At 53.0% G+C, this 24,762-nt stretch overlaps 4 protein-coding genes across 9 annotated transcripts; all 4 read right to left on the minus strand.

Moving 5' to 3' along the window:
* Positions 1 to 78: 78 nt before the first annotated feature.
* On the minus strand, positions 79 to 6,641 carry LOC133167919 (actin filament-associated protein 1-like 1). Of its 4 annotated transcripts, none has more exons than XM_061299050.1 (19): positions 6,503 to 6,641; positions 4,779 to 4,907; positions 4,605 to 4,679; positions 4,392 to 4,471; positions 4,210 to 4,327; positions 4,046 to 4,135; positions 3,738 to 3,949; positions 3,489 to 3,671; positions 3,334 to 3,426; positions 2,878 to 2,986; positions 2,405 to 2,548; positions 2,123 to 2,337; positions 1,902 to 2,047; positions 1,767 to 1,827; positions 1,306 to 1,423; positions 987 to 1,157; positions 743 to 921; positions 481 to 612; positions 79 to 396 (listed from the first exon to the last, which is right to left on the minus strand). In XM_061299050.1, the coding sequence occupies exons 1-19, from the start codon at positions 6,522 to 6,524 to the stop codon at positions 370 to 372; spliced, it is 2,304 nt and encodes a 767-aa protein (XP_061155034.1). In that variant the 5' UTR covers positions 6,525 to 6,641; the 3' UTR covers positions 79 to 369. The 4 variants fall into 4 exon arrangements, with proteins under 4 accessions (XP_061155034.1, XP_061155032.1, XP_061155033.1 ...); XM_061299048.1 differs by having other exon boundaries at positions 3,738 to 3,973; XM_061299049.1 differs by having other exon boundaries at positions 4,046 to 4,138.
* Positions 6,642 to 7,115: 474 nt separating this feature from the next.
* Positions 7,116 to 14,783, minus strand: crebrf (creb3 regulatory factor). 2 transcript variants are annotated; one of them, XM_061299060.1, is made up of 10 exons: positions 14,604 to 14,782; positions 12,970 to 13,141; positions 12,637 to 12,762; positions 12,388 to 12,569; positions 11,215 to 12,275; positions 10,903 to 11,100; positions 10,631 to 10,820; positions 10,494 to 10,567; positions 10,283 to 10,402; positions 7,116 to 10,115 (listed from the first exon to the last, which is right to left on the minus strand). In XM_061299060.1, the coding sequence occupies exons 2-10, from the start codon at positions 12,976 to 12,978 to the stop codon at positions 9,997 to 9,999; spliced, it is 2,079 nt and encodes a 692-aa protein (XP_061155044.1). In that variant the 5' UTR covers positions 12,979 to 13,141; positions 14,604 to 14,782; the 3' UTR covers positions 7,116 to 9,996. The 2 variants fall into 2 exon arrangements, with proteins under 2 accessions (XP_061155044.1, XP_061155045.1); XM_061299061.1 differs by lacking the exon at positions 12,970 to 13,141 and having other exon boundaries at positions 14,604 to 14,783.
* A 309-nt stretch (positions 14,784 to 15,092) lies between these two features.
* On the minus strand, positions 15,093 to 17,494 carry LOC133167937 (prenylcysteine oxidase-like). The gene is made up of 7 exons (XM_061299091.1): positions 17,261 to 17,494; positions 16,875 to 17,081; positions 16,615 to 16,789; positions 16,327 to 16,538; positions 16,098 to 16,238; positions 15,581 to 15,992; positions 15,093 to 15,517 (listed from the first exon to the last, which is right to left on the minus strand). The coding sequence occupies exons 1-7, from the start codon at positions 17,364 to 17,366 to the stop codon at positions 15,262 to 15,264; spliced, it is 1,509 nt and encodes a 502-aa protein (XP_061155075.1). The 5' UTR covers positions 17,367 to 17,494; the 3' UTR covers positions 15,093 to 15,261.
* A 239-nt stretch (positions 17,495 to 17,733) lies between these two features.
* tcerg1b (transcription elongation regulator 1b (CA150)) lies at positions 17,734 to 24,600 on the minus strand. Of its 2 annotated transcripts, XM_061299024.1 has the most exons (21): positions 24,493 to 24,600; positions 23,590 to 23,845; positions 23,324 to 23,470; positions 22,909 to 23,248; positions 22,459 to 22,716; positions 21,721 to 21,780; positions 21,260 to 21,445; positions 21,081 to 21,184; positions 20,900 to 20,988; positions 20,666 to 20,826; positions 20,522 to 20,603; positions 20,301 to 20,436; positions 20,138 to 20,227; positions 19,953 to 20,071; positions 19,741 to 19,891; positions 19,514 to 19,678; positions 19,254 to 19,436; positions 18,996 to 19,175; positions 18,834 to 18,917; positions 18,644 to 18,744; positions 17,734 to 18,565 (listed from the first exon to the last, which is right to left on the minus strand). In XM_061299024.1, the coding sequence occupies exons 1-21, from the start codon at positions 24,537 to 24,539 to the stop codon at positions 18,364 to 18,366; spliced, it is 3,141 nt and encodes a 1,046-aa protein (XP_061155008.1). In that variant the 5' UTR covers positions 24,540 to 24,600; the 3' UTR covers positions 17,734 to 18,363. The 2 variants fall into 2 exon arrangements, with proteins under 2 accessions (XP_061155008.1, XP_061155009.1); XM_061299025.1 differs by lacking the exon at positions 21,721 to 21,780.
* Between the last annotated feature and the right edge of the window lie 162 nt (positions 24,601 to 24,762).

Below are 24,762 nucleotides of genomic sequence, written 5' to 3' on the forward strand. Positions count from 1 at the left end.
TTGTCACTCTCATTATGAACAGCGCAGTACACAGGGTGGACACCAGGTGGTGCTGCCATTCAAAGAAAGACAACAAAGTAGACGTTGACCAAGTCTTTTTAGTTCAATGCCATAAAGTGCAGCAGTAGAATACACCAAACCATCGTCATCATCAATTATGAGTTCAAGTCGTCCAATCAGACGCCAGGGGGGCGCCGCTGAGTGGTCATTAAGGCACTTTCTGAATGATATGCTGGTGAAAGGAGGGGCGGGGCCCATCTTTACCTCCCGTCATCATTGCGTCCAGTCCACACGCCAAGGTGGCGTGGTCAAGGTCATACTGTCCACGTGTCCCTTTGGGTCTTGCTCATGTCCTCAAGGCGGGAGTCATTACGTGCACGTCTTGGACTCCCACTCCTGCAAAGCAGCAAAATAAAAACTCAATCATGATTTGAGGTGAATGAAGGCATGAAAGCGGAAGGTTGCCAGGCACTCACTCACCTTGGCCTTCTGCATGACGTTTCCCTTGGAGGAGGCGTAGAGCGAGGGCGGGCGCTTTCGCAGCTCCGAAGCCGAGTTGACGGGAATCACGCTGCTGTTGCTGGACACTTTGCTCGCCTTGTCATGGCACACCTGCACACATGGCATTCCTTTTGCTTTTCAAGTGAAAAACCAAAAAGTGGCTCATTATGCCTGATTTTTTGTGACATTAAAAAAAGAAATATCGCTGTGTGCATTTAAAAGCTGATCAACTTTTTGCTACCTTGGTGACGAGCGTAGCGCTGGTGGGCGGGGCCGTGATGGCGCCGCCGGCCAACGACTTGTTGAGGTTTTCTTTGACTTGGGTCAGCTTGAGCTCAAGCTCCACCCGCTCCTCCTCCTTCTGCTTGCACAGCGTCTCCAACTGGACCAAACGACGCTCCACGGCCGGGTCTGCGAGCGCTAAAACATACAGAGACAGATTCATACACACAAACTAAATACACACGGGCACAGGTGCAACTCACCTGTGTTGCGAGCGTCTTTTAATTCCTTCAAGCTTCTCCTCTCGGCGCGCAGGGCGTTCAGGGCGCGTCTGAGGGCATCCTTCTGCCTCTCCAGCTCCGCTTTCTCCGTCACGTATCTCCTGGCGTCGTCCTCGGCACGCAATTTCCCGTAGCGAGCATACTGGTTGACGCCTGGAAGGCAAAAGGCCGACCCACGTCAACAGGCCCAGTGGTGGCCATTTTGTGAAATCCCTTTGGAGTGATTGCATGATGAACAATTTGGCTTTGGGAATGGCTAAGGTCAAAGCGAATGACGAATGAGCGGCAGATGTTAACTCACTGGAGGCGTGTCTCTTGATGGTGGCCTGCTGCTCCGTCTTATCAGAGTCTCTGCTGGAGAAGGACGCGCGGCGCCTTGGCGGGCCGCCTCTGGTCGCCGCGCAGTCGTCGTCGTCGTTCTGTGGAGACGCGTGACGTCGTTATGAAAGCTGAAAACAAGTTGTCCTCTTTACCAGAACAAAGACACCTTTTGTCGGGAGAACAACGAAGCACAGTGGGGCGCTATTTGTGAGCTAGTCACAAAAATGTGCGGGTGTGTGACTGTTCTTAAAGAATTGGGGGGAAAAAAAGGGGGGGTGGTTTAAAAAAAAAAAGAAAAAAATGAGTGTGGTTAAAAAAAGAAACTCGTTAGCCTGTCATATTTTAGCTTTTCAAAAAAACGGAGAAAAAGCAGAACTCTTGACAAATGCGATGGAATCTCTTTTGATATGGGGATGTTGAGCAGACGGATAGCACCCTTACCGCCACGCTTTCATAGACGTCGTCGTACGTGACGGCGCCGCGCTGGCAGGAAGTGGCCCAGCTGAGAGGAAAGGAGGCAGAAAAAGATGAAGGCGGACCAGAGGAAATGGCCGTGGGGAACTCTGAGCGTCTCACAGGAAGGAGTGTCGGGCAGCGTGGCGGATGTCCGTCAGCGTGTCCACGTCCACGTAGTCGTAGTGGAGTTCTTCGGGCAGCGCGCTGCTGCCCGTCTCGGCCAGCAGCACGCCCAGCCAGCGGCCCAAATTCTCCGAGCAGCTGGCCTGACACGCACGTAATGTAGTTGGCCAATGAATCGCTTCTCAGAACTTTATTTTGTCAAGCAGATGGGAGATTACCTCCAAGGCGACTAGCTCCGCCCCTCCCTGCAGGATGCGGAAGGAGAAAGGACGCTTGGGGCCGAGACCCCCGGGCACCACATCTGCCCCCCGCAGTGGGACCGTCGCAACGGGGGGCCGCTGGTCACCCGGGTCCCTCTGTAGCTTCAGAGTTCCCGCTCGCACCGTGCACCAGCACTCCTTCCAGACTCCGCCCACGCACGCGCTGAGATACCCTGGGGAGAGGGGGTGGGGCACCGTGAGGTCAGCTGATTAACCGAACCAATCAGAAAGGCGCCTCACCGCAGCCAGGGTTTTGGTGGCCCTCGGAGGGGATGGGCGGCTTGCGTTTGGAGAAAGTGATGATTTGATTGATGGTCTTGCCCGCCGCGCGGCTCATGGAGCCCGTCAACTCCGACAAGGCGCCGCCGCCACGCTTCGCTTTGCCTGCAAGCCAAACACATGTTCACCGTCACGTTATTCAAGTAGTTTTTTCTAGAGAGTTTTGTAAAATAATAAATAAGTAAGGAATGACATCATTCATTCTTTGTCAACCCCCCAACGATTATTTGTTATTTTGTGACATGATGGGGACACAATGGCAGGAAGGACGTCCTACTGTATCTGCTGCCGTTTCACTTCCTGTCACCCCCCCCATGCCACAGAGCACAAAACAAAAGCACAAAAAGCAAGATTCGTGTTTAGCAATTGAACTATGACAGCTTGAATCGTTCGTGCATGGTACGAAGAAAAAAGAAGATGGAGCGTAAGCCTACTGAGTGTGTCACTAGCATCCCGTCCAGGTCCCGGTCCATGCGGGAATGACCGGCAGTCTGTGGTGGCCCCGCTCTCCGAGTCTGACGTGTGTCTGTCAGACTGCAGCATCTGAGACAAGAAATCATTTTGTCACATTTTACACCGGTCATTTGAAGTACAGCAACGATGATGTCATCAACAGTCAACGCAGCAGCCGATGACGGCGCATGCTTTGGAGTCAGTGTGCTCTCTTCTGAGTCACCTTCGGAATGATGATCAGCCACCAAATTCCTCCTTAATAAAAAACGGGCAGTATTCCGTTTTGGTGTCACGATTTTCCATAACTTCATTCCAAATTCTCTTAAAGGCCATTTGAGGGAAAGCAGCAAGTATCTGGAAGGCCTGGCCAAAAATGACTTTGCCCTTGTAGAATGTGTGTGTGTGGTGTGAGTGTGGAGAGGACGAGGCAGAAGCACCTTGTCGATCTCCGTCTTCCGCTGAATGACAGGAGAAGTTGATGCGTTGAGAGGGTCCATGTTGCCACAATGGCTGCTGACATCTTGCACCACCTGCGAGTTTATATTCATTTTCAACAAAACGGCCGGTCAATGGGCCCGAAAGGCGCGTGTACCTCCATCCATCGCTGGGCCTGCTCTTTGCTCTGGACGGCCAGAACCAGAACCTCTCCGGCATGGGTAGAGAAGCGCAGCTCGTGCCTTTTCTTCTTGCGGCCGTCCTTGTTGACGTATTGGACGCTGCACTGGCTGAGGGGAAGCTCCGTGTGGGGGCTGCTCTCCTTGATACTCTTGTAGCACTGCACACACACACAAGCTCTTTCTGTCTCTTTGAGTGCCTCAGCCCCTCCCTCCCTCGCCCTTACCTGTAGTTTGTTATCCCGAACCACCACCAGCTGTTTGGCCCACTGCCCGAATCGCTTCTTCCGCGGCAGAAAGGCGCAAATCCGGCAGTCCCTGATCGGAGCGTCCGAACTCCCGCCCACGGGGCTCCGCCTCCGAGGAGGACTCTGCGCTTTGGACTCGTCGTCCTCCTCGTACGACTCGTAGGAGCTGCTCACTCCGTCTGAGTCGTTATCTGAGCGCATGGAACATTTGGGGTCTTTCGATACAATCTAGTCACAGACCCTCAAAGTCAAAACACGCGGGTGGGTAAGACGTCGAGCGGACTCACAGGAGTTTTTGGGAGGCCCGTTGATCCTGGTGGTGGGGTAGTTTTCGTCTGCGTCTTCATAGTAGGCGTCTTCCTCAGAGTTCCTGGAAGCTGCTGGAGAAAACCAACAAGAGGTGCTCAATTTTCATGTACTAAGTGTGTCTATAAATAGGACATGCGCCCACCGTCCACGTTGGTGGTGAAGTACTGGGGGGCCGAGTCCTGGTCTAGCGGAAGGGCCTCCTCGTAGTAGTCCTCCGGGAGGGGCGTGGTAGGCAGCGGAGGGGGCGTATCCGTGGGTGTCTGAGGGCGGCAAAAAAAAAGTCCTTACCGAGCTCATGCAAACCACAAATAAAATACAACTCACCGATTTGTCTGGAAGTGTCTCCTCTTCCTCTTCCACCCTCTGTTGGACGGGAGAGGTACTGAGCGTGTGCAGATCGCAGTCTGATGACGCAAAGGATGACATCATCACCACTTGACTGACTAGCTGGCCAAAATAAAGCTATTTTCTCAGTATTTCTTGAAGATGATTATGTTTTCAACTTTTTACAACTGAACTGAGAACTTGAGGACTAACCAAAGCGCTCGAACAAGGACTCGACGAAGCTGGTGCCGTCGCCATAGCTGTTGACGTACACCTCCGAGCCGCCGCCTGCCGAGAATGCAACGAGTCTTCATTTGCTATCATTTAATTTGAAACGTAAGCTGAAAGTGGACAGGAAGTGGCTGAAAATATTCTGAAAATCGCTACCTGAAGCCTGCAGCGTGTCCAGGATGTTACGCACGGACGCCATCTTGTGGGCAGTGGTGGCGCTGAGGTTCTCGCCATCCAACAACTCGAGGAGAGTGGCCAGCTCGCCGAACAGCCGCTCCACCGCCTCTGCGCACAAACAAACAGACACTTTTTAACATGTGTGCAACAGCGGAACTTAGGCTGATAAATATCTGATGGCGACCATCTTGTTTATTGTCATTTGTCTTTTTGCAGTAATTGTGTTCATGTCAAAAGCTGACATCCTGTTTGTGCGCGTGCTTGCAGAGACCTCGACACACACTCCAACATCCTGGCGTCAGGATGTTTCCTTCCACAGAGGAAAAGAGGTCAAAGTGCAGAAGAAAAGGGGCAGACGAAAAGTTGAACGTGAGCGTTAAAACCGGGAACAAAATAACACGGAGCAACATGGAGTGTGCGTTTCAGATGTCCTCACAGATCTGTGAGACTCAAAGCGGTTCGGAGACAAAACCAGGCAGGCACCAAAATGGGCTGCGACACACACCACAGCTGCATTCATCGCGTGTGTGTGAGCGGCCATTCATGCATCCATCCGCAGCTGCGCGCGAGCATGCGTGTGCACGCGCAGGCGGGCGTGTCGGCGTAGGCGAGCAGCTGTAGTTTCCTGTCTGGCTTGTTGACAACTCCTGTCCCGTCCTGCGTGTCCATTCATGCGCTCACCATCATCGTGAGGTGGCCATCTTGGAATGGCAAGGGCAACAAATTTCAGGTTTGTCACAGTCTTACCACGTGTTTGATATTTTTCCATCAAACGCAGAAAAAAACATCCTGGACAAAGGCCAATGATTTTCTTTTGGGATTTTTGACGTGACTCCAAACAAAAAATGTGCCATCGCCCTGATGGACCAGGACTCTGCACGTTTGCGTGCAACTGTGGTTGGTTCTCTCATGCCAAGAAGCAGAAGAGGATCAGCTGTTCAACCAGCTTGGGGCCCACTTCGCCCACACAGCCGGCATTGTAACCCGCCCAAAACACACACACACACACGCAGTCATAAGACTGCAACCATGCGACTCCAATTTTTAGATCTTCTGAGTCTCTGTGATGTTCTCACGCCAAACAACGACGATAGCATGTGTTGTTGGTTCCTTGTTCTCCTCTTTCATCTGTCTCCAGACTTTTTGGCCTTGACGGGGGTCCATGTGTTCATGTGGAGGGTCAGAGTTCACATCTTGGCGCCCCGGCAGAAACAATCGTCTTCACTGTCTTAGTCACTTCTCATTTAAATTTGGGGCATTTCCACAGCACAGACAACGAAGCAAAAAATGTCACTTTTGGAATTTGTTTTGAAACTTGACGTATGATGGCGAGGAAATAGGACGCTTCCAGTTGCATACTTCCACCGCCTCCCATGACGTCACCGTACCTGCTTGCTTCGCTATGGCGTCACTCCCCTGACCGTTACGTTTTACAGCCCGACCGCAAATTGCCCTCTTTCACCCGTGCCGCGCTGACTCGGTTGTCGATAACTTTTGAAACTCAGGTGGTGTGTCAATAAATGCCACACTTTTCTGACTCGGTGCGCTCAAATCGCTCGTATCGTACCTGTAGCGCTCAGTTCGGGAGCCGTGACGTCAACTTGACGGGATCGAAGGTGGCTAGAAAGCTAACACGAAAGTAACGGCGAGATGACGTCAACATGAAGCGCACCTTTGCGTGAAAACTTGACGTGAAAACTCACCGTTTTGGCGTTTGGGCTCCATGCGATCCAAATGTGCACTTTTGATCTGCTGCCTACACTTTCGTCGCTTGGTCGTGGTGTTCGGAGCGGACCAGGCGCGAGGCAATTAAGACAAGACTGGACGATGGTAGCCCGTCCCATTTCCGCAAAAGAGACCAACCACAATCTTAAACGTCACCGTACTGCATTCTATACCGTGACGTCAACCAAAATGTTAGAAACATTTTAGTAAGGCTTTTATTTAATAAATAAAAAATAAAAAACGATATCTAGTAAGGCTTTTTTTTAAGCAAAAAAATGACAATAAATATTACGAGTTTTTTTCTATTTTTTAAATAATGATGTAAGGCGATGTTTTTATCAAAAAGAATTAAATGTACCGTGAGCCTTTTTTCCATAATAATGACCATGTATGGTAATGGTTTTTTTTTCTATAAAAAAAAGAGCATAGCTTTTTTTTCTTAAAAAAAACCCCAATCTTGTATAGTTTTTTTTTTTTTTAAATGAGCCAAACCCCATGAACTTTGACCTCTGACCTTTGACCCGTGGTAGACATTGATTTTTTTTATCACCAATTATATCACACATGCATTGACTGAATTAAAACACCAGCTTCAGCATCCACGTTTATTATTTGACAAAGTAGCACACGTTAACACCTCCAATGAAGAGAACGACATTTACTGGCGGGAATTCTCTCTCCTTTCTTTTCCTGAACTGGAAAAAATGCCACAGAGTTCCCATCTTTTCCCAACACACGCACGCACACACGCATGCACGCACGACAGCCAGTCACTGTCAATCAGCCGGTGGTTGACCCCCCCACGGAACTGACAAAGTTTGCTACTTCAGTCGAGGTGGTTCTGAGCCAATCGGGCCAAGCGGGTTTGAGTTGACTTTGACCGTACAGGGCGAGCACGCGCCCGCGTTATTTATTGATTAGTTGTTGAGCGTGAAAAGCAGTTGAAGAGAAGGCCATAAAGTCCAGATTGACGTCTTGGTTGTTGGCGTGCCATATACAGTACAGTGATATAGAACTTCTAAGCCCCGCCCCCTCGTTAAGTCACAAGTAGAAATCAGTTTACAAACGCTAACAATATAGCATATAGCTCTCTAGGCTGGATATCACCCTGAAAAAAGTCAAAGCGCAATCACTTTTCCATAGGAAATCTCATCTCAAGGCAAAGGGATGACCGTGCGCGCCAGGATTTAGACCCGGACCAGACGACGGGCTTCCTGGGAACCACGCACGGTTCCGAACCCGCTCCTAAACCGCCTTGTAGACCTGGCCGGGCCGGGTCACGGACCTGAGTCATATAGCGGACAAAGTCAGCTCACAATGTGGCGGACCAGATCGGAGACGGCAAAGGGTCGAGGTCAAAGACCGCACCGAGTCCCGTCACAGACTGTGCCACAATCATCATAAGGGTGAGCCGTGGGCCGCAACCAGTCAGGTCCTAAGCCGACTCCCAAATATCGGAGGCCGGCCCGGTCCACCAAGAGCGGCCGAGCTCGTGGCGCTCAAGTACACTTGCAGCATTCACACCAGGCCTTTTTTCTTTTTTTTAGCAGCAAATGGAAGAGAAATGCTTTTCTTTTTTCTTTTTTTGGACAAAGTGCAATTGCGTTAAACATATATATAGGATTCTTGACATGTATATTATATATATATATTTCTTGATATAGTGACTCTTCTATAGTGTAGATATCAAGCACACTTAACTTTGTAACTATTTACAGAAATGGAACTGGACGGGAGAGGAGAGGAAAGCCAGTCAAATAAGATTCTTGGATCGTCGTTCCCAAAGAGCACCAAGTTCTCCCTTCTTTCGACGCAACCGCACCGGTACAAATAGAAAAGATTTTGACAGATCCACGACGACGACTTCTATAGTTTTGCAGCGCAAGCTGCGAGTCACTCTCACTGTGCGGAAAACAAAGAAAGGAACATTCTGGAAGCGGGAACGTCAACTTGTTGTGTTACAATTGCTGGGAATGTAAGTTTGCGTTTTCCGTTGGCGCACCTTTCAAGCCTTCAATGCTGGCCGGCCAGCACGCAGCAAAGGTACAAAAATAGAAGCGCAACTTTGATTTCGTCCGCTTGTCAACGCAACGGAAACGTGGGCGACGGACATCACAGGGACTTGGGGAAAAAAGTGCCGGCATGCAAACCCGAAACTTCTGATTTTGACATGATTACAGAAATCGGAGGTCCCTGCACGATAGTCTTTTCGTTTTGAATAAAAGGCAGAATAGTACAAGACGATAATTGTACATTTTGAAATTGAGATTTAAATTTTGCTCGCCATGTCGCAAGTGCCTTGTGAAGTTTTTCCAAGCGTTCGAAGAAACAAGGACGAAGCCCATTCGGCCGTGCGGCCGAGCGGCAAGCCTTCATTTTGCTGCACGCGCACGTCCGAAGGCACCACGCTCACGCTCGCTTGAAGAGCGACAGCCGCAGCAACTGATGCGGCCAAAGACGGCACAGTGCGCAGGGCAGGGGAGCAGATAAGGAACATTTTGGTTCTTGTGTTTACAACAACCCCACCCCCCCCCAAAAAAAAACAAAAACAAACAAACAGGTAGCTTATCTAGTTAGCGCACTTAGCACATTTAGCTTGTCGCGTGGACCGAAAAAGAAATGTTTCATTTGTGGACCCAACGAGCTTCACAGTTCCATTGGGGTACCTCAGACCCTCCCACCCCACCCCTTCCCCAATATACCCCCCCCGCCCCCCAACTTCTACATTCAATACGGCGTCATGTAAGCTGTGCAAAACCTTACGTTGCCTGGCTGGGTGGCCATTTTGTTGCATGTCTTTGGTACAAAACAATCAATGAAAATAGATTACGAGTGTGCAAATATTCCTTTGTAACGCAAAAATAGCTCTCAGCCTCGCCCACCCGGAGAGTACCACCCAGCAACTGTCTATTGCAGAGCCCCCTCCCCAGACACACACGCACACACACGCATACAGTGACTCTGTGGCATCGAGCAAGCAGAGCGCTCATATTTACCCACATTCACAAGATCTTTGAACACATCACAACTTCTCTTTCCACGCGCACACACAAATATTTCTTCCGCCGTCACACACGCGCACACACACAAGGCACAATGAATAGAATTGGATCATTCGGAACACTAGCATGAACTCACTCACGTCTACTGTACAAGAGGGGGGGCGGAGCCATCTTCATCTTCCTCCTTGCAGCCCGATTCGCCCCGCCCGTGTAGAACTAGCACCATACTACATCCCGTTCCGCTCGGCAATATCGAGGCCTTTCTGTTCGCCGTGGCGACGGGATTCCACGCTGTCACGGCACAGCTGGCCTGGAAGGTGGGGGTGGGGGAAGATGGGGTGGGGCGGAAAGCCGGGGTCGTGCGACTACACGTGTGCATTGAGGCCAGGTGGGAGGGGCATGCAAAGGGGGCGTGGTTATAGGGGGACAGCGAGGCGGGAACACTGATGCCGCGCCTCCAGAGTGCTGCTCTACATTTTGGAGGTGGGCACCCGCAGGCCCACCAGCCCGCCGGTGGGGTCGCCGCATCCCGTGTTCTCCAAGATCTTGTTGACGAAGTCCGAAGTCTGTCCCGCGACAGGCGGCGACACTGCCGACACAAACGGGAAGTTGATTGATGGCAACACAAACCCAAATTGATCAAGCGATGTTTGTAACTCGAAAAAATGTGAGGCGAGTCCAGTTGCCACTGAATACGTTTAAAAAAATGTCCTTGAGTGGTTGACGGGAAAGTCGGTGCCGGGCGGCGGGCCTCACCGATCTTGTCCTGGATGATTCTGTCCAGCGTGTCGCTCATGCTGCTGGTGCCAGGGGACGAGTCCTCGGCGCGGCTCACGATCTCCTCCTTGATGGCGTTGATGACAAACAGCAGGCGATCTATGGGAGGACGCCACACAATTCCGCACTTGTGAATATGGTGGAATGGCAAACTAATGTGACTGAGGAAGGAGGCGAGCCCCAAACATACCGTACTCGGTGCTGAGCCCCCACAGCTTCACCTTGTTGGCTTCATACTGCGCCTTCTTCTTCAGACGGCAGGCCCTGTACAAAGCGACACGTCAGCGTGGTGCCACTCGGGTGTGTGTCTGTGTGTGTGAGCCTTACCTGGAGGCCAGCTTGTTCTTCTCCTTGCGTGACCACGGCCTGGCAGTGAGCGGCAGGTCGCTAACGGGCGTCAGGTCTCCAATAACCTTGTTGAGTTTGCGCAGCTCTGTGCCGATCTGCAGGAGCTTCCTGGGGTTGGGGGTCAAGTCCTCAACGTCGGTGCGCCGAGACCTCTTCAGCATGTGCTTTCCTGCGAGGCGCAGGGCGAGACACACTGTTACACGCAGTCCATTTTTGCTGAGTTATAAAATGCACAAAGCGAGCCGATTTACCGTGCAGAGGTCCATTCTTCTGGTACAGGTTGCTGGGCAGGGTGTGGCGGTCCCACTCGCAAGGTTTCAGCATGCGCTCCTGCTTGGACGGCGTCAGCTGCTCGCTGTACTCCCAGAAGTAGCGGCGCTTGCCTCGTTTGCGGCTCGACACACCTGGCGTCAGGCCCTTGGCGTCCTCCGGGAGGGACAGGTCGCAGCCTGTCCCACCAAAAGGATGAAGATGAGGAACGTGTGAAGAAGGAAAAACGATGTGGATGTGAAGACGTGAAGATGAAAAGAACGACAAAGAAAAGAAAGTGGCAGCGTGCGTACCAGGCTCTGAGAAGGCGTCGCTCATGTCGTCGTCTTTATCGGCCTCGTAGTCGTCATCTTCATCCTCCTCCTCCTCCTCCTCGTTGTCAGACAACTCGTGCTCGCTGCCAAAGCCTTCGTCATGGTCTTCGTCGCGGTCTTCCTCAAGGTCTTCCTCACGGTCTTCCTCCTCCAGCTCCGGCCCGTCGCCCTCGTCGCCTTCCTCCTCGTCCTCTTCGTCGTCCTCTTCTTCCTCCTCCTCCTCCTCCTCCTCTTCATCATCCTCGTCTAGCCGTGAGATGCTCCTGCCGGCGAGGCGGCTCCGGGTGAGGAACAACGAGTAGTTGTGTTCTTCCTCTTTGCTCTTGTCCTCCTCCCCTTGCCCGCCGCTCTCAGGCCCTCGGGGCACCCCTCCCGGGGCGCTGCCCTCCAGGGGAGCGGGGCCGGCGTCCTCTGGCGGCGGGCCTGCGCCGAACCCAAGGCTGGCGGGAGAAGCCAGTGAAGCGGCGTCGATCGACGTGGACGCCACGCTGTGGCGCTGCAGGGGCTGGGGGGCCTCCGCCCTCTCCAAGCAGGTCTGCGAACGAGCATCAGCTTGCGCTTTGTGAGCGCTCAGGCGTACTTTGGGCTTCCGCACAAAGTCAAAGTTGGTCGACGGGGTCGCCCGCACAGGGCCTTTGCCAGGAGAACCACGCAGGTTGGCCTCCGTCTTGGACATGGTCTCTGTGCTGGACGGGACTGGCCGGGTGGCCTTCTGGAAGCCTTCGGGGAAGTCCGGCAGGAGGCTCCTGGAGGGGCGGGATGAGGAGGCGCAGCTGGCCGAGGGACGGGTGAGGCCGGCGCTTGATGCGGGGAGTGGCGCTCGCTTGACGGGGGGTGGCGGCTGGGGCCCGGGCGGACTAGGCTCGGTGGGCGGGTACAAGGCCTCGCACACGGGCTGCGAGTCCTCGCTGTTGAGCTGAGCCAAGGTGGGCGTTTGGCCAATCACTTCCTCATCCTGGTACGGGCTGGAGAAGTCATCCAGGCCCAGGAAGTCCACCTCCTTGGTGCCCCAGATGTCGCAGCTGGCTAGACGCGTGTATCTGAATGCAGACGGATGAAAGAACACACACACACGTGTTAAAACAGAGGCAAGCTCCGCGTGGGCGCTTGGCATCCTGTAGATTGCAGTAGGGCATCTTGAGCCCGTCCTACCTGGTGAGGTCCTCCCAGTACGAGTCCCACTGCTCAAACGCTGAGCCGCCGTGCGGCGCGTCGCATTCTCCAAGAGTCATCATCAGCTGCTGCTCCGTTCCAGCGTCAGAATCCTTGGCACCATCGGCCGCGCCCACCATGCCGTCTCCATACGGACTCTGTCGGTGACTCATGTCTCTGTCCTGGGGGGGGCAGAAGGCAGGACATTTACGGACCTACATGACCTTGCATCTTGAGTGTTTGACTCACCAGCTCATACATAAAGTCAGGGTCGGAGGTGTTGGCGAGCAGCTCGGTGCTGGTCAGTGCCTGGTCGGCGAAGGAGAAGTGCTGAAAGTCGTCCGCAAAGGGAGGCTCCATCCCACTCACGCTGGGCTGCAACATACGCGTTCACACGTCAACATTAGCACGGCTGCGCTGGCGCTCACTCAATTGCTTGATTGAAATGGCGTACATCCCAAGACAACATTGTATTTGGGTCTGTTTGTTCTGTTCAACCAACGGCGACCGCAGCTCTCCTTGCCCACATGCCTGGGCATAAGGTCTGTCGCCATAGCAACACAGCACGTGACAAAGGCCCACCAGAGGCATCGCAAGATGCAGCTTAGCGCTTCAGCGGTGGGGAACCTCTGGGCCCGGCGTCCAGTCCCAGGGGTGTGAGGTCGCTTGGGAGAAGAGCGTGGGGGAGCGAAAGGTGGCGGCGCACGGCACTCGAGTGGGTGTCGTGACTCCAGACGATCTAATTTAAGACGATCTGATAAAGATCAGAACAGGATGGAAAACACAATCAGGGGAGAAAGCAATGAAAGAAACGATAAACATTATATTGCTTTTGCAGTTGTCATTCTGAGTGTGTGGATGATTTTGTCATTGGTACTTCTGTTTATTTCCAAACAAAATAAAACCATAAACAATAGACAAGCAAGGACTGCAACATCTAGACAAATTGCTTGTTTGGAATGACACTAAGATGCTATTTTAGAAATAGATGTATGTAATAAATGAGAAAAGACAGCATGTAAAGTACAATTCCACATTCCTTCATAAACTATGCAGGAACGAATATAGTTCATTGTTGTGGAAGAAAGAAAGGATAAACTTTGACATCCTAATGATAATCAGGATGTATTATTATCCAGATCCTTTCAAAAACAACAATCAAAACCTAAGAATGTGGCAACAGTGGTGACGAACGAAGATGGTGAGCTCCCTCTCACATCCTCCAGCAAGCAAAACAAACGCTCAATCTAACCCGACAGCGCCAACACCCACGCGGTCTCGCCCTACCATTGGTCGAGCGGCTGTGTCGGCCCGCCTCCGCGCTCAACACGATTGGTCAGGTTCGCCGTCAGCAGCGCGGCGCTCGTACATAATGAGCGAGCACTCGTTCAAGGTTGGTTGAGGCTTAAGATAAACAAGTCGGAGGCCTGCCTCTCGCTGGCCTACTTTCAAATGTTTCGCGTTTGGTTCGCCACAGACGTAAAAAACACTCGACAACAAAGTCAACCTTCAAGCCCCAACCAACGCGTGCTAATTAGCTGATCGCCGTGAACGGGACACTAAAGTGTTCGCTCGAGGAAACATTCCCACTCGCGTGACGTCAAACATCAAGTTTCCTCCTAAAACATGGATACCGCTTTTTTTTTTTTTTTTATTAACTTCATGAGAAAACAAAGCGAGGGGGCGTGGAGTGGGGAATGTTCTAGCATGTGCGTGTGTTGGGGGGCGTGTACCGTGGCAGCGAAAGTCAACGTTCCACGCCATCCACGGCCAATAACAAACCACAAATCAACATGTCCTTGTGTAAGTGTGTTCATTACGAAAGTGACAGATATCTTGTTACGCAATTGCTTCCCAGACGTAGTGGCCGGGAATTAGACGGGCACCCCACGCCTGCTAAATGTTCCCAATGAACATGAGAAACCACGAAAGGGTGCTTGTTATTGTTGTTTGAGCTGGGGGGGGGGGGGCGTGGTACACGATCAGCTGCACCCACGAAACAATTGCAAACACAAGCCGAACGCCTTCAATTTCTTCGTTTTCTTATTGTTTTCCGCCGATTTAATGCGCAACAGCAATAAGGAGAGCGAAAGAAGGGAAGGAGGAGGGGCGCTAGCTGGCAGGCTAGCCGCCGAGCTAATAATCCTCCGCGGCGGCCGAAATCTCCAAAGCGCAAAACCTTGGCCCGATCTCCCAAAAAAAAGCGTCGCACTCACCGAGTTGCTGACTCACTTCCGGTTGGGCCGCACTGGCGTCCCTCTCGCAGGCTTGTTTGGTCGGGGGTGCGGTTCAGTTCACTGGCTTGTTTCTTTCGTATTCTCACCGAGTTTGCTTCTCGCTCTTTTGTTTTGTTTTGTTTTGTAGCTTCCTGGAAGGCGCGTGACTCCCCCACCACGTGGTACGTGGCTCGGCCAATGGGAGTGACGTCTTCCGCGTTCTGCAGGATAAACACCATTTGCGCACACTTGATCCAAGGTATTAATGCTGTTTCATATTCCTTTTGTTAAGTAAATCTACATTTAATTTAATTTAAAAAAAGAGAAATAATTGTTGAACTGAAATTGTGTACCTGGCCAACTACTGTGTAAAAGGATTTTTTTTTAATTGTGCTATTTTTCATTTTGTGTAAAATAATTTATTGTAACAATAAAATCATTGACGCGAATATCTTATTTTCTTAAGTAGAATTAAGTAACTGCCACAAGTTTAATAAAAATAAGTTAACATTGTTTATTTTTGCAGTTTTAGTAACAAAATAATTCATGGTCACAATTCATTTGACAGATATCAACCGATACAAATACATATTTCCTTCCATATGCGCAAGCAAAACGGGTGGGAGCAAGACGCCTCGAGGCCCCAAGCCGTCCAAGGTCAGAGTTCAGTCTTGATGGCGCGCGGCAGGTCTTTGTGGTCCACTTTGAGACTGCGTCCATGCCACCGGTGATAGGCCAACAGGGCGATGTTCTTGGCGGCCACGGCGCTCATCTCCATGGCGCTGCCTGCCCACTCGATGCCGCTCAAGTAATAGAGGTGCGGCCGCAGCTCCACAGGGGGCAGCACTGCGCCCGCCGCACTGCCGTAGCGAGGGTACGCCTGCCACTCGGTCGCCTGCGCCGAGTAGTACGACCTGCGGGGTGCGACGACATGCATCAAGGGCCTGCGCGCCGTGACTTTGGTGACGGCGTCTCACCTGAAGAGCGTCTTGAGCTGCTCTCTGGTAAGCACGTTGGGTGAGAAGACTTTGTAGACGGCGGCCTCGTGCGCCCGCTTGCGGCGGAAGTCCGGCGCCACCTCGACAGGATAAACGCCGGCCACGCTGTTAAAGAAGAGCGCTGGTGTGGCCGTAGTCAGTACGCTGGCGTACGGGAAGAGCCGCGCATCCGGGAAGCCGAAGAGTGACGTGTTGAGGTAGCCGTGCACCAGCGTGGCCACTGTGGCCTGCCACTCGCCCTCGCCGGGTGCTACCGCTGCTTCCCAGTCCGGCAAGGAGATCCCGGCGCTACCGGCCCGCAGCGGCGCCGCCACCACTACCAGGTCGTAGACTCCCGAGCGCCGCTCGCCCTCCTCATCCGCCACGCTCAGCTCATACTGAAGCGCGTCGCCTGTGAGGAAAACCGCCACAGGGGTGCCAGCTCATGATCGCAACAAATAAACCAGGTTGCATGCCGGTGTACAGGAAGTTGGCCGAGGTGGCGCCAGGATTTTACCTGCGTGGAGCGGTCGCACCGAGGTGACACGCGCCTGCAGCAGGTTGGCCTCGGCCAACTTGAGCAGGCCGTCGCAAAGCAACTTGTTGCCACCTTCCACCGCCCACAGGTTAGAATGGGCGCTCGCCAGCGACACCGCGCCTGCAAAGGCAACCACGCATGACTTGAATTGTACATTATTCAGCTATGCCCCATCTGGATCAAACTCAGTGACGGCGAGCACTCTAACCTGCGAAGGCGGGTACGCTAACATTCTGGCCGTAATTGAGCCATATGACGGGCGCCACCACCTCATCGATGAAGCGCTGGGACACGCCCAGCTCCAGCAGCGAATCGGAGAGCGGCTTGCGCGTCATGTTGACAAAGCCGCTCCCACCCAGCGACTCCAACAGCTCCTCCAACGAGCTGAAGGCGTAACCGTGGGCCTGGTACTTGTAAATCCTACCACATACAAACAAAGGGATGCTGGAAGATGGCGGCAAAGCACTACTTTTCTAGTCTGAATGCATGCGCGCACCTGATGAACTTCTCCATGATCTCCTCCAGCCACATCTGCAGCCGTATGAAGCTGATGCCATAGCGCCACCACAAGCGCAGGAGGTCCAGCAAGTACCAGTCGGTCTCCTCCACAATCACCGACGTGCCGTCAAACACCGCTGTCTTGCCAGACACACTGCGACGCTGCTTCAACCCTACGCGCGCGTGCACGCGCGCACACGCACGCGCAAAAAAACATTTCAGCGCTTGTGTGCCGTATGCATACAAACACGCACTCACCGAGCTGCTTGACAAAGTCATGCATGTGCAGGTTGAGCGCGTGGATAATAGAGCCGCCCGACTCGTACTGGTTCCGGTTGACGGTGACAGTGGCCAAGCGGCCACCCACCTCGCCCTTCTCGTACACATCCAGCTGCACCTCGGGCCCAAAGTGCTGCCGCAGGAAATGCGCCGTGGCGCTGCCCCCGATGCCCGCGCCTATCACGGCTGAAAACACAAAACAGCACCACACCTTTATGGCAACATCATCATCTATTCATCCTCTTCCGCTTATCTGAGGTTGCTGTGGAAAAAGGAAAACATATGGAGAAGGTGGAAAGCAGTTCCGGGGATGTTGTGATATTGGGCAACATTGCACAAATAGGCGATTGGGTTGTTGTTCTTACCTATTTTGGAGGGCGGAGCTCCATCCACGTGAGCGGCGGACGCAAAGTCCAACGAGAGGGCCACGAGAGCGGCCAGCAGCGGCCCGAAGACTGAGGAACGCCGCATGCCAACCAAGAGACGACGTGAGCGGACTGACAAAGAGAAACGTTCCCCTTCGCTCGGCTCACACTTATGTTAGCCGTTAGCAGGCTCGTCGATGCCGCGGCGATAGTCGATTGATCGAGTCTGACCGCGCTCATCATGTGACATGCCAAGGTGGCTTGGACCGTTACGTTCGTTGAAAACATGTAATATTTTTATCTCGTTTCTCATTTGCATGGTAGTTATGCTGCATTCCAGTCAGGTGGTGCATGTTTTTGTATTTTTATTTTTTTTGCTTAATTCTTGATACCCATTTTTAGTGATTTCCTTGTTTCAAATTCATTGTTTTTGCTGGCTCGATATTACCCTGTGGAAGAAGCGTTTTTGGAGGTTGGAAAAAAACGAGAAGTTGCGTTTATTAGAACGTGGAGACAAAGTTTGCGAACATTCCGGACGGTGGTGGCGCTGTAAGGCTTGTCTTGCCTCCGACGCACGCACACACTAAAGATGATTTACACGAGCTATCATACACAAGCGGCCGCAGAGTTGATTGCAGCATCTTCATCATCTCATCATCCCTCGAGACCGAAGTGAAAGGTCAAAGGCGAGGGGGGGAGGGGGGCTCCATCCCTACATGGACAAGCTTTCAAGAGGCTTGCAAAATTGAAGGAAGTGGTAGACTTTCCATGGGAATTGATGGAAACGAAGCAGAACAGTTGTGCTTGACAGTTGCACTTTTTACAGTTTGGAGCAGTCGCTTGCTTGGCGGATTCTTTTTTTTTAAACTCGTTGCGGACGTTCCATTTGCTAAGATGCCCGCGTCTGTGGGCAAGGAGAGCTAGCTAATCTGCTTGGATATCTGCTCTGGCCCAAACTAAAAAGTTTCAATGTACTTAGGCATCAATTCCCACAGTAAGTTTGCCGTTTGGAACAGTCTATTTCCCCCCCGAGGAATCGCAGCCTTTTGCAACCCGTGCACCCGGTGGTGACAGCGGTTGGGGGTGAGGGCGGGAGCTGGAGGTCACTTAGTGGAGCGGCGCGTGGGCTCTGAGGCAGTGGGGGGCGGAGGTGGGCCGCGGCGGTCAAGGTCCTCGATGTAGAACATAATGAGCTTGCGACGCTCCTCGGGGACGCACTCCAGCACCAGGTAGCGTTTGTCGTTCTGCAGGATTTTCTCGACATCCTTCAGGTGCTGCTCCGATTCCTGGATCAGTTTCCGGGACCTGCACATCGGAATAGGGGTCACCGACGGACAGACGTGGCAGTTCATCAGCGAGCGGGAACAAAGGGAAGGTACAAACCTGTACGTGATGAACTTAGTCTCCTTCAAGAGAGTTCTGAAGTCAGCTTTGGCCGTGATGTACTTGTCTTTGATGAAGTCTTCAAACTCACGCTGGCGCTTCTAAAAGCAACAACGTAAACGTCAGACACCCTCAAGGTTGTGTCTTGCTAATAAAAATAAAGTGGAAAAAAAAAGAAGCTCTGCCTTACTCTGTCACTAGAAGAGAACTTGATACATCGAGGGTCCTCCTTGATGATCTTCTTGACCTCCTTCCAGGTGGTGGTCAGTGTGATCTGCAAAATAAAAGGCATGAATAGCTGCAAGTGAAGACAGACTTTGAATAAGGCGCACTGCGGCAAGTGCTGACTCACCACGGTGGTCTCATCCAGCAGCTGCCTGAAGTGTTCCTTCTTCTTCTTAGCCAGCGCCTCCACATGGTCATTGAAGAGCTTCTCCTTCTCCTCGCGCTCCAGAAGCGACGCCGACTCCCAGCGGTGGTCTTTGCGAAGGTTCCGCCGCGTGTCAGACCACGTGGCGTCGGACGAACGTACCTGCGAGCGCCGGCGTAAAGACGGGGTGAGGCAGGGCGTGTCTCATTGCAGGTGCGCTCGCGTGCGTGAGCACCTCACCATGTCGGACATGAGCGCTTTGAAGTGCTGGATGGCTTCCTCCCTCTTGTGCTGCTCCCTCTCGCGGTCGATCTCTTTGGTCTGTTCCGATCGGGCCTTCTGAACCTCGCGCTCGCGTTCCCGCATGCTGGCCTCGATACGAGCCTGCCGCTCCAGCTCGCGCTCTTTCTCCAAGTCCAGGCTCTGCGCGACCACAAATACGTTAGCGATCCCACGGAGTAGAGAAAACTGCTGTTGAAGCAAACAATGTTGTGAACGACCTTGGCTTGCTTGTCCAGGTACTGCTTGAAGAAATCCTCCCTGAGGGCGGAGCTCTCCACCGCCTTGTAGCGAGGATCTGTCTCCATCTTCTCTTTGACTTTGCTCCAGCGCTGTCCTCCTTCCACGTGCTGGTCGCTCAGCATCTCAAAGAAGTCCTGCCTCACCTGCCGCCGGCGCACAAGTGCTTGTGAGTCAGGTGTGTGCGAGTGTGTGGGGGTCTCCTTACCTTCTCCCCTCTGGACTTGGAGTCGTCCTTGTCTCGCTTCTTTAGGGCTGTCATGTGCTCGACAAAGATGGCTTCTCTGTCCTTCATCTTGTCGATGCTCTTGAAGCGAGGATCACGCCCGTGTTTGCTGGCAAACTCGCTGAAGGTGGTCCTGCCAGGAGCACACGAATGTTAGAAGAGGCCTCTTGGGTGACGCCAGCGGGGCATCTCACCTGCCCGTCAGCTTGGCCTCGTCCATCATTCTCCTGAAGTCGTCTTTGGCCTGCATCAACTTGTTCTTCTTCTCTTTCCGCTCCTCCTCCGCTCTGGTCTTGACGTACTGGTCGAAGACCTGTAAGCGCAGCCACATGGTGGAACCGGGCGGGAGGCAAAAGGGCAAGGAGGAGACAGCCATCACCTGCTTGCGTTCTTTGGGGTTGAGCAAGAGATAGCGAGGGTCAAAGACAATCTTGTGAAGCTCTTTGTCCCACGTGGAGAAAGCTGACACCTGTAGGGAACAAACGCACAAGCGTCAAAAGGTTTTCATTTCCCGAGAAATGTCAAAGTACACAAATACATACCCCTCTTTCCAGCAACATGTCTTTGAACTGTGTCATCCTGGACTCCAGGGGCACCACGGCCCTCTCGCGGGCTGCCCGAAGCTCCGCCTCCATCACCGCCTCCTTCTCAGTGTCAGCCTCGTTGGCGTCCTCCTTCCTGATAGCCAGAAAAATGACGTACGCGGCCGTGTCAGACCAACACAGCCGACTGTCACGAAGGCACGTTTCGGTGACTGACTGACTTTCTCTTCTTGGCTTTGGAGGATTCACTGTCGTGTAGGTCGTCCGCGGCCGGGCCCAGCTCCGGCTCCTCCTTGCTGAAAACTACACACACAGTTACAAACACACAAAGGAGCCACACAAATGCCAGAGAGAGTCAGCGGGACCTGTCCTCCTAGCGTCATCCGAGCCTCTCTTGTGCGGAGGCTCCTGGATGTGTTTGTCAACGTCGGTGCGTCCCAGCAGCTCATCAGGGCGGTCCCACATGGACAGCCGAGTGGTGGGGTTGTAGAAAAAGACGCGCTCGTCCCCCGTCCACACCACGCACCTGACGGAAAACACAATGATTAGCACAGACGCCGGCCCTCGTCAGCCACCGTTAGCTGGCGTGGACCACGCACCACGGCGTTCCCGGAATTGGGTTGGTGGCCACCGGACGAGCTTTTTGGGCCGCCTTTTCTTCCTCGCTCATTTCTTCTTCTTTGCGTTCCTTTGGCACACACAAAAAAACATTGATTTGCTAAACGGACTTTCGGCACTGTCATTGACTATTCTTTGAGTGAGAGGGAAAATTTGCGCTACCTGCTTCTCACTGTTGATGAGCATTTTGGCCTCCTCCTCCTCCATCTCCATGGCCTCGGCTTCCCGCTGCGCCATACGCTCCTTGACCTTCTCCAATTCTTTTTCTGCACAAAACGCGCAACATTGTAGTGGTGAGCAGTAGGGCACCTAAGTTGAGTTTTACAGCGCTTGGTTCCCACCTCTGTCTAGTAGGCCCTGCGGCTTCTCCCAAGTGGACTCCATGGTGCGGTTGTTGTAGTAGTACGTCTTGCCGTCCACCGTCTTGTACTCGGACCACTCGGGCAGCTGCAACGCTGGCGCTGCTGACAAGGCCAGCTGTGGGTGCATCATGGACACTAGGGGCGGCCCCATGCCGGGCAGCATTCCTGAGAGGGGGGGGGGGGGTCAAAGTTATTGGACCCAACGGTGTCACATGACCATTAACAAACCCAAAGTGTATAGAATGATTCGATCACACTCACAGGTGGCCTCCAACATACACAACCACATATTCACAACCAAAAACACACATACCAATGTTGCACGTGTGGCTGTGAGCGAAATCACAAAATGTGCCATGTGTTGTGTGAGGACAGCAAAAGAGGAGTGCAGAGTGGCGGCGACAGACTAGCATGCTATTGAAGCGGGCGGGTGCGTTTACCGTTGGCGCCGGGGCCCGCCTTTACGCAGGGAGCGCCAACTATCTGCATCATTGCTACACCTGCAACAACAACAATGCACAAGCAAGCATCTGGTTGGTGGTAGCCACCAGCAACACACACTGTCTTTGTGAGTGTGGGGGAGCATCAGGGGTGGGTAAACTGCTACTCAAGGGCCACATTGGCGGGGTGGGGGGGATCTGGAAAATAATTCTGTTTGTCATGGTTATATTTTATAGATAGAAAACAAAATCTGGCCAATTTGACCAGAAAAAAAAAAATGCTGAGTGGATGCAAGCAAGCGCCCTCACACCAGATAGCATGTGGAGGAAAGGAACGAGAAGAGGAGAGGAGGAAAACAAGCACGACATCTGTCGCCAAGCACTCATGGACAAAATTGGCGTCTTGCAAACGAGGTCTCTCTTTCTGTCAATCATTTTGTTTTGACATGCATCTCTGGTTTTGATTGTGAATTCAAGAAATTGGCGAGGATCATGCACACAATGTTGTTCTTCTATTTGCATCAGTTGATGGCTTCAAGCCAAAGCTGAATTCATTACTTGATGCTTTTTTTTATTTTAGACTCTGTTGTAACGTAAAATCAACACAAATGTATTATCTACTTTTTTTTTTTCTTAGAACATTCTGAAGCCAAACATCTCAATCAGCTTCAGGCCCTCAAAAATCTATGTGAGGAATGTGTGGAAATGTGCAGCCGGCGTTAGCAATGTTGCTCTCACCTGGCAGGGGGATGTGCATGCCCGGCAAAGGCACGCGGAAGGGCGGCACCATGACAGGCGGGAAGGCGGGGATGGCAGCGGTAACGGTGGGCTGGCCCACGCTGTGCGGCAGTGCGGCGGGCAGCATCGGGACCGTCTGCACGGCCGTGACGGGTGACGGGGACAGCGTCGTGGACACTGTCACCGCAATGATTGGAGCGGCGGCCAGCGATGAGCTGACCGCGGAGGTGGGGATAAGCTCCGCTGTGGCACCGGCTGCTGGAAGGAACGGAGGCACATGTGTGACTTGGTGGTGAGCATGTATGCGGTGCGGGGGTGTCCAAACTGCCGCCCACAGGACGTAGACCTCCAGTAATCGTATCTGACTTGCATCTCAGGAGATTCCCAAAAGATGCCCTTGGACGACCACGTTTGGACCCCCCTGATGTCGTGTGACCTGTGTGTTGTAACCTGCTATGGTGACGGAGGGGGCCAAGGTGAAGGTCGGGTCCGGACTGGAGCTGAGTGTGCGAGAGGGGGTGCTGGAGGCGGCGCTAATGGGTGAGCCGGCCGCACTGGCCGTGGTGCTGATGCTGCTGGCGCTAATGACCACAGTGCCGCTGGGGCTGGAGTTCCCAACACCAGGAGCACCCACACTGGCGGTCCCCGTGCCCGAGGTCCCAGGGGCCCCTGCCGCGGCAGGGCCAGTCCCCGCCACCAGAAGAGGATTCAGTTCTGCCTGCTGGAGGATTTTCACACCCTCCGGTTTAGTCCACGCCGACTCTCTGGTGCGAGCGTTGTAGTAATAAGCCTGGGGTGGGGTGTAAAGCGGTGAAGCCAGGCAGCACGGCACAACGCAAGGGCATCCAAGTGCAGATTTGCTTACCTTTCCCTCGGGCGTCTTGTTCTCCACCCAGATCTCCTCGGTGGGCGTGGGGCTTGCAGAAGTAGGGGCCGGGGGCATCCCGGGAGGAAAGAGCATCCCCGGAGGGGGTGGAAGGTTGCCCATGGGAGGGGGAAGGAACGGGGGTCTCTGCAGGAAAGACGCCACAAACTTCAACAAAGACTTCATCCATTCATTTAATATATTTAAATTCTACATAATAGTGGTTAGCTAGTGGTTAGTGGCAGACAGTGCTAAACATATGTCACCTGCAGGTGGGGTGGTCCTATCGGGGGTGGCATGCCTGCTGGTGGCGGGATGGGGGGCATACTGGGGTCAAAGGGTGGCCGTGGGTAGGGAGGACGAGCCGGCGGCGGTCCCCTCATCATTCCAAAGGGGGGCGGTGGCGGCCGGAGGAGGGGCGGCGGGCCGCGTAGCACAGGAGTTTGCCCGGGACCCGGTGCGGCGGGCGAGGTCACCGGTGCCGGGACGGGTCCGTGGAACCGCACGGCCTGCTGGGCCATCCTGCAGCGCGTGCACACTCAAATATAAATATCAAACGGCCATCATGGTGACCAAGAAGCTAGAAAAACAAAGCCAACGCATATGTTTTATTAAAAGAAAACAACAAAAGAAAATGCTGATTAACTGTTTCTGTGCGTGTATGTTTTTTTATGGTCTTGTTCTGTCTCTACAGTTTTGTTATAGCTGAGCGTTGTTGAGCACAATACTCCAATTTGAAACGTCCTGAGCTCAAGCAAGCTTTTCGGGGGCGGGCGCCTTCAAAACGCCGCACGCGTTCCATTTGAGTGCAGCCAATCGCAGCTGCCTCGGCTAGCCAGCGATAGCTAGCAGGGTAACTTGGGAAAACAATCAATTGTACGTGCCACACACGAGTGAGCGTAAAAGCTCATCAAAATAGACTAACGCACCGCGATTGAAGGGACAAATTTCTGTGGAGATGCTCTGGATGTGCTAACGTAGCGTTTAAGCTAACCACAACTAGCCGCCAGCTATTTAGCCAAATGAACATTAGCTTCCAAAGCTACATGGCCTCACACATTTGGGCAGCAATAGAACCGCTCGGCGATCTCAAGTTAAAGCTGCAACACGCGTGCAACATCACACGGCAGAGTGAAGGCTCTGAAAACTCAAGTTCGTTGATTTCTGACCTACTGTCGCTGAATCCGATCGCTTCGCTCTCCGCCTGCTCCGCCATTACAGGAAAATGCAAGCAGCCTCTTCCTGGGAACGCCCCGAAGTACTTTCCTGGCTTTCTATTCGACGTAGCGTGCTGTCAATCAATTCAACTCCACGTTGATTTGTCACATCGCCTCCAATGGAGCGCCACGTCTTTGTTCGGTCACAATGCAGGCCTCGCAGCCATTGGTCCATTTGTCTTCATTCGCATGTCGCTCGTGTAAGCTAGCGTTCTTGCAAAT

This window comes from Syngnathus typhle, linkage group LG15 (assembly GCF_033458585.1).
Source record: "Syngnathus typhle isolate RoL2023-S1 ecotype Sweden linkage group LG15, RoL_Styp_1.0, whole genome shotgun sequence".
Lineage (NCBI taxonomy): Eukaryota > Metazoa > Chordata > Actinopteri > Syngnathiformes > Syngnathidae > Syngnathus > Syngnathus typhle.

Coding starts and splice junctions, on each gene's coding strand:
- LOC133167937 (XM_061299091.1), bottom strand. CDS start 17,366: ATGCGGCGTTCCTCAGTCTTCGGGCCGCTGCTGGCCGCTCTCGTGGCC. Junction 17,082..17,260: donor AGCTCCGCCCTCCAAAATAG/GTAAGAACAACA, acceptor TTGTGTTTTCAG/CCGTGATAGGCGCGGGCATC. Junction 15,993..16,097: donor GGTGCGACCGCTCCACGCAG/GTAAAATCCTGG, acceptor TTTTCCTCACAG/GCGACGCGCTTCAGTATGAG.
- LOC133167919 (XM_061299047.1), bottom strand. CDS start 6,524: ATGGAGCCCAAACGCCAAAACG. Junction 2,338..2,404: donor CCACCAAAACCCTGGCTGCG/GTGAGGCGCCTT, acceptor CCCTCTCCCCAG/GGTATCTCAGCGCGTGCGTG. Junction 2,048..2,122: donor CGGAGCTAGTCGCCTTGGAG/GTAATCTCCCAT, acceptor CGTGCGTGTCAG/GCCAGCTGCTCGGAGAATTT.
- tcerg1b (XM_061299024.1), bottom strand. CDS start 24,539: ATGGCGGAGCAGGCGGAGAGCGAAGCGATCGGATTCAGCGACAGTAG. Junction 19,892..19,952: donor GAGGCCAAGCTGACGGGCAG/GTGAGATGCCCC, acceptor TGCTCCTGGCAG/GACCACCTTCAGCGAGTTTG. Junction 19,679..19,740: donor CCAAGTCCAGAGGGGAGAAG/GTAAGGAGACCC, acceptor CGCCGGCGGCAG/GTGAGGCAGGACTTCTTTGA.
- crebrf (XM_061299060.1), bottom strand. Junction 10,568..10,630: donor AAGAACAAGCTGGCCTCCAG/GTAAGGCTCACA, acceptor CGCTTTGTACAG/GGCCTGCCGTCTGAAGAAGA. Junction 10,403..10,493: donor GGGGCTCAGCACCGAGTACG/GTATGTTTGGGG, acceptor GTCCTCCCATAG/ATCGCCTGCTGTTTGTCATC.